Here is a 12,079-nt window from a genome sequence, read left to right on the forward strand (position 1 = left end):
TAACAAATTTTTGACTTAATGCGTAAATATATAACTATTTTTTTATGCAGTTTTCGTTTTCTTTTTCAATTTTTCTCAATATTTTCTGCATTTTCTACGTTCTTTTTCTTATCTGCATTCTCTTATTTTCTTGCGTTCTTTTTTTTTCTTTGTATTCTTTTCGTCAAGATCAATACTCTTTTATCTAATTTAAAGATTTTGGATCAAGTTTTTTTACATCAAGCAGTTTAATCAAGTTTGAACAGGTATTTTAATTTCGAAGGCACTGAATGATTCAAGTTCAGATTGTCAATTGAATCAGGACGAATTTGATTATTGTTTTAAATCGAATTAAGTGGCTGTGGTGTGGTTCAAATCTAGTTAAATGTAGTTCGTTAGTAGTTTATAATTCTGTAGCTAAATAATTTTATTTTTGTTTGAGAAGATTGTTGTTTATTATTGATGGTTTGAATTTGAATGTAATGTAAGAGTTCTAAATCTGAATTATTATTTTGATGAATCTGTTTTGTTTCTAGTTTTAGTGCATTTAGATTTATAATTTGGTATATTATGGAAATGCTTTCGGTATTTTTCAGTTTCTATGTAATGTTGATGAGCAACTTATATCAAAGGTTGGGGTGACTTTTAATACGTTTGAACAAGTTAGACAATTCTACAAAGATTATTCTAAACTTGCAGTTTTTAATTTCTACGAAAATTCAGAATACAAATAAGAAGAAAAATAAAATTAAAAACCAATTAATTACATATAGTAGAGAGGGAAAATGAAAATTGAACATATCTCCAACTTAGAAGACAAATTCCTCAACTGATAAAATTGTCCGACAAGAATTTATATACATATATTGAAGGACGTTGGTGTTTGGATTATTTCGAATGTTGTGTTGCATCATTCACATCCGTGCTATCGAAATCAAGTAGAGATGTTTAAACAACACAGGCAGTTAAGTGTAACACTCTACCACACAGATCTTTACGTCTAGGTTCTAAATCAAAGGTAGTGAGGCGCTACAATCTCTAGAAGCAAAATGCATACCTATATATAGCAAGGATACTATATCTAAGAGTCTTGAAAGAAAGGTACAAATAAGAAAAACAAAATCGAAACCTCATTGCTCTCGAAAATGTTGAGGTGGAAAGCTTGATAGAGAAAACTAAAGAGACAAAGATATATAGATATAGAATTACAAATGAGTTATATAACAAGCTCTAGTTTTAACGTGAGAAGTAAAGGCCAACTAGAAATATATATATATATATATCCCCAAAAAAAGTATAATGAAAGTAAAATCTTGTTTTCTCCAAATCAATCTCTAAGAGTGATATTCAAGATAATAATACAAAAGTGGAGAACATATATATAAATAAACTAAGCGAAGTACAAAATATAAGTCCCAAAAGAAATCTTTGCTTCCAAGAGAGCAATCCAGCACACTTAGTGGGGTGCATCGCGTCCTATATCTGAAAAGCAGAAATTTTTAAAACAGGTGAGAACCCTTCCATTTCCAGCAGGGTTAAAGTTCTAAACAGAGACGATATAAAAGTTATACAAATTCACTAAACAATCCTAAACTTCAACAGATCAGATTCAAGCATAAGGTTATACTAATCCAAGATAGGGTGAAATATGCTAGGCCCTTCACTAACCAGCACTCAATAATCTTCAGGGTTCTCTCTTGCCTTTCTCTTTTCATCAATCTCAATCTCTCTCAGCCTGTCTTTTTTCAAAAATCTCGATCTCTCTCAACATGTCTTTTTTTAATTCTCTCAATTTTGCTCATTCTTTCTCTTTTCAATAATTTCAATACCACAGAATTTTGGTATTGAGTTTAGTAAGTGCAAATACAAGTAATAATAGGTAAATACAAACAAAAGCAATTACAACATATATAATCAGATAACAGTTAGATAGAAATTATACACAAGTATTCCACGCACAATATACACTCAGACAATTTTATATAAATGTATATAATGTATACCTGTCCTATTAGTCATGAACTCACGTATCGCTTATTTTACTAAAACCCAAACATCTGATAACTAACTTAGATATTATCCTTCTGCTATTTTTTCGTATATATATACTATATGTTTTTTCTAACGGCTGGTCCCTTTTTTTGTTAAAAATAAATTTGGAATGTTTGGTCTCCAAATCATTGGACTTACTCTTAAACACCAAATATACTTTCACGATTTTACCACTTTAAAAAACTCCTTCTTATGCAATGATTAAAATAGAACCGTCATAAAATGGTGGAGTCTACCATTTACTATAATAATAGTAGTTAATGTAATTAAAGAATTTTAGCAGATTAAAATTATATATTTTTTTATATTTTAATAATATTTTAGTTTATAATATTTTTTAAGTGTTATTAAAATTATATAGTCATCATAGTTATTATAATTTATAATCATATATAATTAAACACCATTGCATGCACCCAATGTCAGCTTCAAAATAAATTTTTGGAGAATTAAAAAAAATTAAAAATCAATTACAATATAAATCAACTCAAGTCATATTTTTTATTTTTAATTTTAAAATTTTAAAAATTAAGATAGCCGGAGCTTTTTTTCTTTGTAACTATTATATTTTTTAACTAATTAGTTCCACTTGGTTACACTCGTAGTTAGATCCCTACCAAAACTTTTAAAAAAATGTCTAAAAATGTTAAATTTGAATAAAAAAAATAAAATAAATTTTAAAAAGGTCAAATGTCCAAACATGTTAAATTTAAATTAAAAAAAATTAGAATGAACAAAAAAAAAAATAGAAATTGATTACAAATTATTAAATTATTAGTATAGAATTCTAACCAAGTGAACTAATCATATTCTTTAACATAGAACTATTAATTTTATTTTATAAAAGATTTGGGGCTATAACCTCCATTGTTTACGAGAAGTTTTGCCACACATGTACCTGATAGATTTATACTCAATAAAAGTTAATTAGACAAATATAATAGCTTTTTTGTTATAAATAAAAAACCATATTTATATTTTTAGTTAAAGTTTAAATTTTTATTTTATTAGATATTATTTCTTTATTTCCACTGCCAGCTATACCTGCGAAACAGATCTCGAACTATAGCGTAGACTTTGCCAACGATATAGTTAGGACTACTATATTACAAGGAATAATTATATAATTTATTTTTATTAAATATATGGTTCTTTTAGTTATCAAATAATCATCTAATATTTATATTTATATTTAAAAAAATTTTAAAAATTAATTAGATAATATTTATAATTAATTATATGAGTACAATAATACAAATATATTTATTTTTATTGGATTGAATATAATCTTTAATTTAAATTATATTCATCTAAATTTTAAATTAAAAGTTTTGTAATTTTAAAATTTTAAATTATTTGAAAAAAATTAGATGAAATGGAAAAACAAAAATAAAGCAACACAACATTATCCAAAATATTATATCGACATATTAAAAAAGTTTTGCATATATCTTGAATAATTTTAAAATTTTAAATTATAATTCTTTTGATTTAAAAATTTAAATCGTTAATTTTTTTTAAATTGAATATTTAATTTACCATACAAATAAAATAATACGAGTACGTAATATTATAATTAAATCGTTACAATAATACTCGCATCTTTATTAGCTCCATTACAGTTGTTTTTCCCTTGTTTATAGTTAGCGCATGCGATATAGCTGTTTGCAACATAGTTACAGAATGTTCAAAACAGTAAAAAATTCATTGAAAGATTAAATATAATTTTTTATTTATTTTTTAAAAGTCCCAAATATAATTGATAAAAAATATAATAAACTAATATTTCATAACATTGCGTGTTTGATTAGACAAATTCAATGGATAAAGAATGTAAATAAACTAATATTTCACAAAATATCGAATTTGATTATCACCAAAGGCTAGAACTAATTAGTACATAACTAAACTACTTTTGATTAATGAACAAATGTATCTAAAATTCTAAATCTGAACGACAAATTGGACAACTAGTTTTTCCACGTTGCAACCAAAAATTTATACAAGTTGAATGGAACTCATGAACACAAACACCAAAAGGTTGAATCAACTCCCCGTTCTTAAACTCTTCTATACAAACAGAACAATAATTAACTTTCTGACTAGCCGATCGGTTGGCGCCGTCCTCCTTATCTTTCTTCTCGATGTAGCTCTTAACTAGCGGCAATAGCCTCAAAGTGCGCCAAATATCGTTAAAAGGTAATTCTGTTAGTTCTTGTGTGTCTTCTTCAATAAGTAGTTGAAGTATCATAAAACGATTTCCATAATTATCAAACAAAGGAATCAATACCATATTTCTTGTGTTCTCATCAATAGCATTATTTTCGTCTGAATTATCCCTCAAATTCAGAAATATAAAAAAATAACCAAAACAACCGATGATCAATTCAAAATAAACATAAGAATCACCATGTTTAGATCCATCTCCCGTGCATAGAGATATAACCCCCATAATGGGGATCATAAAGAGTAATAATATCATCATTGACCAAAAGGCCCTTCGGATAAAACCAAAAATCCTAGGCATGTTAGGGAAGGAAACTTATATAGTATTTTTTTATAATTCACTACCAGAATATTCTGTTCTCGAAAATTATATCAATTTGTTTGTAGTAGGGCTGGCAATGGGTAGGGTAGGGTAGGATTTGGACCCTACCCTAATCCTACCCGCGGGTTGAAAATTTCATTAAAACTCTACCCTACCTTATCCGCGGGTTGAGAATCTCTCAACCCTAACTCTACCCGCACCCTAAAATTTTAAACCCTACTCTATCCTACCCTACCCGCAAAAATATCAAATTTTTTCAAAATAAATATAAAATTCAATTATTTCGAATTTTATACTTATTAATAACATAAAAAATAAAAAACTAATGCTCTAAATTACTAAATTAACTAATTAGTTTAGTGGTTGTTCACTTATGAATTATATATAGGATAAAGAAGTTTTGGAAACCAAAGATAATTAAGGTAAATTAAAAAAAAAAAAACAAAAGATATGATATGATGTGGTGAAGTAAGATAATGATTGCTGAGGATGAGAGGGGTTTTATAAATTTAAAAGCTAGTTACTTTAAATGAAGAAAATGACAAGAGATTGAATATGTATGAAATTAATGCTGTAGTTGACCTCCTAGACTTTTTTTTTTAATTTCGAAAATATTAGAGACAAAAAATATATTTTACACTTATTATTATTATTATTAAGTTATAAATTTCTTTATGAACAAGTTAGAATATTTATTTAATAGTCTCAGTTTTTATACACTTTTTTTTAGAACTTTGTGATTAGTTTAGATAAAATTTATACGCATTACATAAATTTATTGTTATGCATCCTTGATATAAAAATTATTATGTTAATAGGGTATGCAATATTCGCAATAAGCCAATAATAAAGGATACCAAATAAGTTTATTATTAAAAAATTGCAAATCGCTCATTGTTATTTGCTAACCTTAACGAAACTCAAGGTATATGACTATAATAACATCTAAAGGTATATTAGCTACCTTGAAGCCCTTCCTTTATTGCTGTGCTTTCATATGCTTGGAGGAGCCCATTTTCCAGATTTGAACTTGCTATAAAAGCTGGATTGCTTGGAAACAACATAGAAGACTGCAAGTACATCACTCAGATTGAATTTCTAAACAGAATCAAGAATAAACCACCATTTTGGCACCAAAAGATCAAGTTTTCAACAAAATGGACCCTGAAAAAAAAAATGTCATCTTGGCCTCCTAAAAATTACCTAGAATGCACCAAATATGGGGAGACATACTCTAAAAAGGCTCTAGAAATTAAAATTTTTACCCAATTCTTTGTAAGTCTTAGAAAAATAAGAAATTTTCATCCTCCACATTTGGTGATTTTACAATAGCTAGATCTAGAAGGGAAAAAAATGAACAATGAGGTTTAGAATCATTGGCTTTTTGTATGCACTTTATAAATAATTATCCAAATGTTATCACAAAAAATTAGATCAATGCATGAAACGATTGTCACTTATGAACAATGGTGCATTTTGTCAAACTGAGATCATCTTTGAAGAGACAAGATATGATTTTTTTGTTTCAGAGCTATTTTGTCAAAAACTGAATCTTTTAGGAATAAAAATAGTAGTTTACTCCAAAATCAACGATGAAAAAGCAATGACATTTTCTAAAACCATATATCACCTGGGATTTCGGGGATTACGAAATTAGGCTCTTTGAGGATATCTTGGAGGGTTTTCTTCTCATTTACTTTGATCCATTTTGGGGAACCTGATGAACACAAAAGATATCACATCATATAACAATTATTCACATAAAAGGGAGGACAGATAAATAAAATTCGTGTGAGAATTGAACAATAAGGTATCTAGTTAAACTAAGCCAGCATCTTGGGAATGCTGAGACCACTGAGATCATCAACCAGCTCAATTGACCACTGATAAGCCTTATTCTTCCTACATCTAAGGTTCAATACACTTTGATCAGTTGTGACTCGTAAGTGAAAGTTCCCAAGTATACCATCCACAGCTATGTTTGATTCTATGGCTCAAGTTGCTACGGCAGCTCTATACCAAAAATAGCTGTATCTTATCCAGAGCTACTTTTCAAGATCATTTTTAAACTTGTGAATCCTAACAACGTAATGTCCCTATTCCCTATTCTATGTTAATAAAACTGTGTTGACAAGGGATTGATTCGCTTCAACTTGAAACCACATATAGAAGGGAGCAAACGTATGGTTAAATCTACATGATGTCACATTAAGGGAAACAAGCAATTGATGAACATAGGTAGTATATTCAGTATAAAGACAAAAAATATCTCACAAATCGATATATGTAAACATACATGGTGGCCAAACAGAAATATGTTAACAGGGACTTCCTATGTCTACAGTTTGAGGTTATTGTCATACTTGGTTGCCTATAAGCTAAGAGCACTGTTGATTCCACTCCTTGTATCACTAGTACTTCAAAAGTACCATACCATACCTGCAGTGTGTTTAAAATCCTCAACTGCATCTTTCTCTTCATCACCAACATGAGAAGCTGCAGTTCCCTCTAATAAACAATGAAGAAGTTTCTCCTTTGATAGACGAACTCCAGAGCCAGCCTGATAAAACATGGGCTAAGAGGTGAACAAGATGCTCTTAAGATATAAACGGTCAATCATCTGATACTAAATATTTATTTAGCAAGCCCTTCCCCGTACCTTGTGTTAACCTGGGATACTAACAAACTGGGATGCCCTTTTTTTTAAAAAAAAAAAAAAAAACAGACTAAAACTTAGTAAAAGTAAAATGTTTCAAGAAAAAGAAAATGGCAACTCGATGCATATGTGGTGAATGGTGGTGTTAGCTGCTCTCTATGTTAGGTTACCATTTGGTAGTTAGTTACAATCGATTAGTTTGTTGTAAGTATAGATAGAGGGAATAGGATGGAGAGAAGGGTGTCTAGTCAATTGGAATAGTTTGGGAGAGACTGGGGACTTAACTATATCAAGAACTCCCAATTCTATAGCAGATTTTTTACATCTTCAATATCAGTTCTAACACTGTAAAGTCCTAGATGAATAGACAGATCTGTTGTATGAAATCTTCAATTATCCTTATTTTTGTTCTTACTATCCCATCCGATTTTGATTGGCAAACAAAACAACTAGTATACTTTGAGCATCAATATCTGCAAACAGAAATAAGAAATCAAACTCAAACGAGAAAAAAAATTAAACGAGAGAGCTTACCTCATAGTATAATTCAACAAAATCACGTTTGTAATTGTTTTCAACATCCCATGGGGGTGGTTGGTCTGCTGAAAACATGTTTGGAAGCTAAGGGTGTAATACATTCCCACATAAAAATAACACATTTATGTAGATATTTTAAAATCATTAAAAAAGAAAGAGAAAAGGATATGATATCAAGGTGAACTGAAAGCATGTCAGTCTCACAGAAATCCTCAATGAAATCACTGGACATAACCTCTGCATACAGAAGAAGGACAGGCCAATGAAGGATATTATTTTTGTCTAACACCGGTTTCTTTAACCCGGTGAGTTCTCGATACATTGCCTTTCCAATCTTCAATCCTCTATTTTCTATTGCAGACACAAGTTCCTGCATAGTTTTTGGTCGAAGCAAGGGCATGAGATTCCATACAACAAAACAAAGATAAAATAAGTAAGAAACAACTGGCAGTCCATACTTCTGCCTCCGATATGGCTCTAGAGACTTCAGCCTCAAGCTTCTCCTTCTCAGATATCTTCGTACGAATCTGTTGGTCAAGCCTCTTAAGTTCCTCATTATTGGGGTCCAACTTAAGACCCTTTCGGCAATACTCTTGTGCTTCAGCCAATAAATTCAGTGATAGAGATGCTTTGACAGCTCTATAAATTGCCTAATCATGATTTTTCATTGCTTGAGACATCAAATCAAGGGAATCACAAATTCACAATAACAAACTTCATAAGGCAAAGTGTAACTGCTCAATTTAAAAATAGTTATTTTTGCTAATGTAGCATTCCATATTTGGATGTAGGTATAAAACTAACAGTGCATATATATATATGAAACATAAATTGAGCACCTTTATGTTGGAGGGGGACAAGTTGAGTGCTTGTTGAGCATCAGAGAGGGCACGCCGATGGTTCCCAAGAAGCAAATTGACATGCGCCCTGTTCGCAAAAAGAACAGAGCTCTCAGAATCATTCAATGCTTTCTGATTAATTGCCCTTGTGTAGCAATCAATTGCTTCAGAGTAATGCTTCTTACCCTTCTTCACATACTCGTTACCCTTTTCCTAATGCAAGAATGATAATAACACACAAATTGAAGGCTCAAATGAAATTAAATTTAAAAAAGAAACAAATTGAAATGGTTAATGAGAAGTAGTGGTACCTACCTTGAGTTCAATGGCTGCAGATTCTTTGATGGCAGCAATGGCTTCAAGGTCTGCCTTCTCAGCTTCGGTGAGTGGCTCTGAACCATTTTCCATCCATAGCGCCATTTCCTGCTTTTTTTTTTTTTGCCAACGGACGCAGCTTTTGTTTGTTTAGTTTCAGTTTAGAACATACCAGAAACTAGTTGGAACACTATGCAGGCGAAGTCAAAATTATTGTAGTATAGTTCTTGTGTACTATTTGATAGAAAAATAAAACAAAATAAGATGCAATTTTTTTCCTTTTCACTGATATGAAGTTAAAGTTTCAATGTTACGTTACATCTCTTAGTAAAAACTAGAAACTAATCCTATATTGAAAGACCAAAAAGAAGGAAATATGGGGAAAAAAATAGCAAAACAGAATTTTTTATTTATTATTTATTAATTATTATTAGAATTAATAAATACTAAATAAAATAAATTTAATTTTTTTTAACATTACCGGAAAAAAAAAATAGATTCGTTATTTGAATAAACTAGAGTAGAAGGACATAGAAAATAACGTTTGAATTAACGAAAATTTTACTCATGTAGTTTGTTATGTTTCAACTCAAGTGTGAGTTTCTTAACATAATCCATTTAAGTTGTGAAAATTCAAAATTCATATTCATTGTTTAACTTCTAAAAACTGATTCGTTATTATTTAAAATGATAAAGATCTTATCTCTTTCTAAGACACTTTTTAAGATTCAAAAACTCAACCTTGCTAGTAAAACTCATTTAAGGCTTAGGGTGAATTTAGTTTGAGTTTGACTTTTGAAAAAAAAAATTTATTTTTTTAAAAAAGATTTTCTTTTAGTATATAACAACTATTTTTTGTTTGGATAAACTTTTAAAAAACATTAAAACATATTTTTTTTAAACAAAATATTATTAGTTTTTAAAAAAATAAAAAATTTATTTTTTTTAATAAAAATACTTTTTTTAAAATAACCAAACATGTTTGAAACTTAATAAAAATAAACCGATCGACTTAATCTATTTCCACTAAGCTAACTTATTTTGAGTTTGATTAGTTGTTATTTAACTTTTAAATCGTGCATAATCTCTACCATTCCTTTTTCACTTATTCTCATTAAATTTATAAATCAATAATGTTCTACGTTCGTGTAATTTTTTTAACCAAGTCAATCAAATTGTTTTTATTTCACGTGTTCGCTATTTTTTAACATAAAGCTTCTTTCTTAATGTAGAGTTTCTCTTTCTAAACGTAAAGATTCTCTTCATTCTTCTTCTTCAATGTAGAACTTTTCGTCGGTCTTCTTTACTCTAATTTTTCTCATTTTCTTTTTCGATTTCTTCCTGTTTTCTTCAACGTAAAAACTTTGTTTTCTTCTTCGTTTTCAGATTTCGATTTGCATTGCATTTATGTTCTTCGTTTTCAGATTTTGATATACATTATATTTATGTTCTTCGTTTTTAGATTTTAGATTTATTCTTCATTTTCAAATTTTAATAGCGTATTAAAATAATGAATGATTCCAAATTAAATCAGTTGAATGAGAGCGATTTGGATTATTCTTCTGAATCGAATCAAGTGGACAAGATTTAGATTATTCAATTTTGAATTCAATGGAATTGAATGCAATCGCTAAATCCAGTCGTTTATGAACACCATTTTTAGTTCATTTTGTATTATATAATGGTTTCGTTTTGATAATATTTTCAATCCATTCGAGACGCAAGTATTTTTGAATTTAAATTTATATAATGGACAAATTTTCGGATCATTTGGTATTATACAATAATTTCGTTTTAATAATATTTTCGGTTCATTCTTTACCGATTTTGAATGCAATTGAATAAAGTGATAACGAATAGAATTTGGATAGAATGCCGGAGTTTCTAAATTTATAGAATGAAGTTCTTCCCATGATGTTGCATCTTCTTCTTTTCCTTTTTCGTCATCTTTCTCTTTCGTTATCATCATCTTCAACAAATTAGTTCAGATTTGAACAAACAGACAAAAAGACTAAGTTATCAACAAAAACACATCGAATTCATTTCTGAATCTAAATGAACATCAATTAAATTAAGAAATGAATCGAAATTACTTAAGGAATAAAAAATTTTGTCAATACTTATCAGCATCATCAAGTGGACCTCAATTAACACACAAATGAACCGAAATTAGTTCAGATTCGAACAAGCAATCAAAAAGACTCAATTATCAACAAAAACACATCGAATTTATTTCTGGATCCAAATAAAACGAAATTATTTAATGATGACACCAGAAAAAATCAAAATCAATAAAAATGTTAACAAAATATTGGTGTTGTTGGTGATGTTGATAACGAAAGAAAAAGTTAACGAAAAAAGAAAAAAAAAAAGAAGAAGAAGACGCATCATTAAAAGAGAAGACGACGACACAGCATCAAAGAAGAAGAAGGAGGAGGAGGAACCTGTATGCGCGAAGAAGAAGAAGAACGGTTTCTCAAATTAGAGCACGAAGAATAACATTTGTTTGGGGATTTTAAGCTTTGTGTACACACTCTTTTAATGATAATAGTTTTTGTTGATATTGATGTTGAACCTGCTTAATTGAACTTAGATGACAATAAAATTTAAATGTATAGTATATCTGGAGAAGATATTATACCATGAATGTGGTAAAGAAATTTGAATATTTTTCAGTTATTGAATTAATTACAATTTTTGGAGTAATATCCAAAATAGTACCTAAAAAAATTTTAATCAAATAATTTAATTCTTAATAAATTTTAATTACCAAATCAATCTTTTATTTTATTAGACAAATCAATTCTCAAGTTAAATTTTAATAAAAAAAATTAAGCAAATAAGTTTTTGATATTCTAAAAAAATATAATTTTTAAAATTTTCAAATCAATCCCTTCATAAAAGACAAAAAAATATGTGTAGAGACTAATTTTATCTAAAGAAATAAAAATTTAAAAACTAATTTGATGATTAAAATTTGTTAAAGACTAAGTGTCTAACTTAAAAGACAATACTAAATAACCAACAAAATTTATCATTTTAGACAGACACTCAGCCAACAAATAATTTTACATGTAATATCCAAAAAATATGGTATTAACTAGAGTTTAAATCCTAAACCTTAAATTCTAATAATATAAAACTATAGTATTG

The 12,079-nt window shown here is 28.7% G+C and overlaps 1 protein-coding gene across 3 annotated transcripts; it reads right to left on the reverse strand.

Annotated features, from left to right (window-relative positions):
• Positions 1 to 3,931: 3,931 nt before the first annotated feature.
• On the reverse strand, positions 3,932 to 9,109 carry LOC130943564 (uncharacterized). 3 transcript variants are annotated; one of them, XM_057871489.1, is made up of 9 exons: positions 8,927 to 9,109; positions 8,612 to 8,824; positions 8,231 to 8,422; positions 7,940 to 8,142; positions 7,770 to 7,845; positions 7,019 to 7,139; positions 6,210 to 6,296; positions 5,544 to 5,649; positions 3,932 to 4,202 (listed from the first exon to the last, which is right to left on the reverse strand). In XM_057871489.1, the coding sequence occupies exons 1-8, from the start codon at positions 9,029 to 9,031 to the stop codon at positions 5,573 to 5,575; spliced, it is 1,074 nt and encodes a 357-aa protein (XP_057727472.1). In that variant the 5' UTR covers positions 9,032 to 9,109; the 3' UTR covers positions 3,932 to 4,202; positions 5,544 to 5,572. The 3 variants fall into 3 exon arrangements, with proteins under 3 accessions (XP_057727472.1, XP_057727471.1, XP_057727473.1); XM_057871488.1 differs by lacking the exon at positions 3,932 to 4,202 and having other exon boundaries at positions 5,427 to 5,649; XM_057871490.1 differs by lacking the exon at positions 3,932 to 4,202 and having other exon boundaries at positions 5,427 to 5,649; positions 8,612 to 8,699; positions 8,927 to 9,095.
• Between the last annotated feature and the right edge of the window lie 2,970 nt (positions 9,110 to 12,079).

Source organism: Arachis stenosperma, chromosome 8 (genome assembly GCF_014773155.1).
Source record: "Arachis stenosperma cultivar V10309 chromosome 8, arast.V10309.gnm1.PFL2, whole genome shotgun sequence".
NCBI classification, from domain to species: Eukaryota; Viridiplantae; Streptophyta; class Magnoliopsida; order Fabales; family Fabaceae; genus Arachis; species Arachis stenosperma.

Coding starts and splice junctions, on each gene's coding strand:
- LOC130943564 (XM_057871489.1), bottom strand. CDS start 9,031: ATGGCGCTATGGATGGAAAATGGTTCAGAGCCACTCACCGAAGCTGAG. Junction 8,825..8,926: donor CTGCAGCCATTGAACTCAAG/GTAGGTACCACT, acceptor TTCTTGCATTAG/GAAAAGGGTAACGAGTATGT. Junction 7,140..7,769: donor TTGTTGAATTATACTATGAG/GTAAGCTCTCTC, acceptor ATGTTTTATCAG/GCTGGCTCTGGAGTTCGTCT.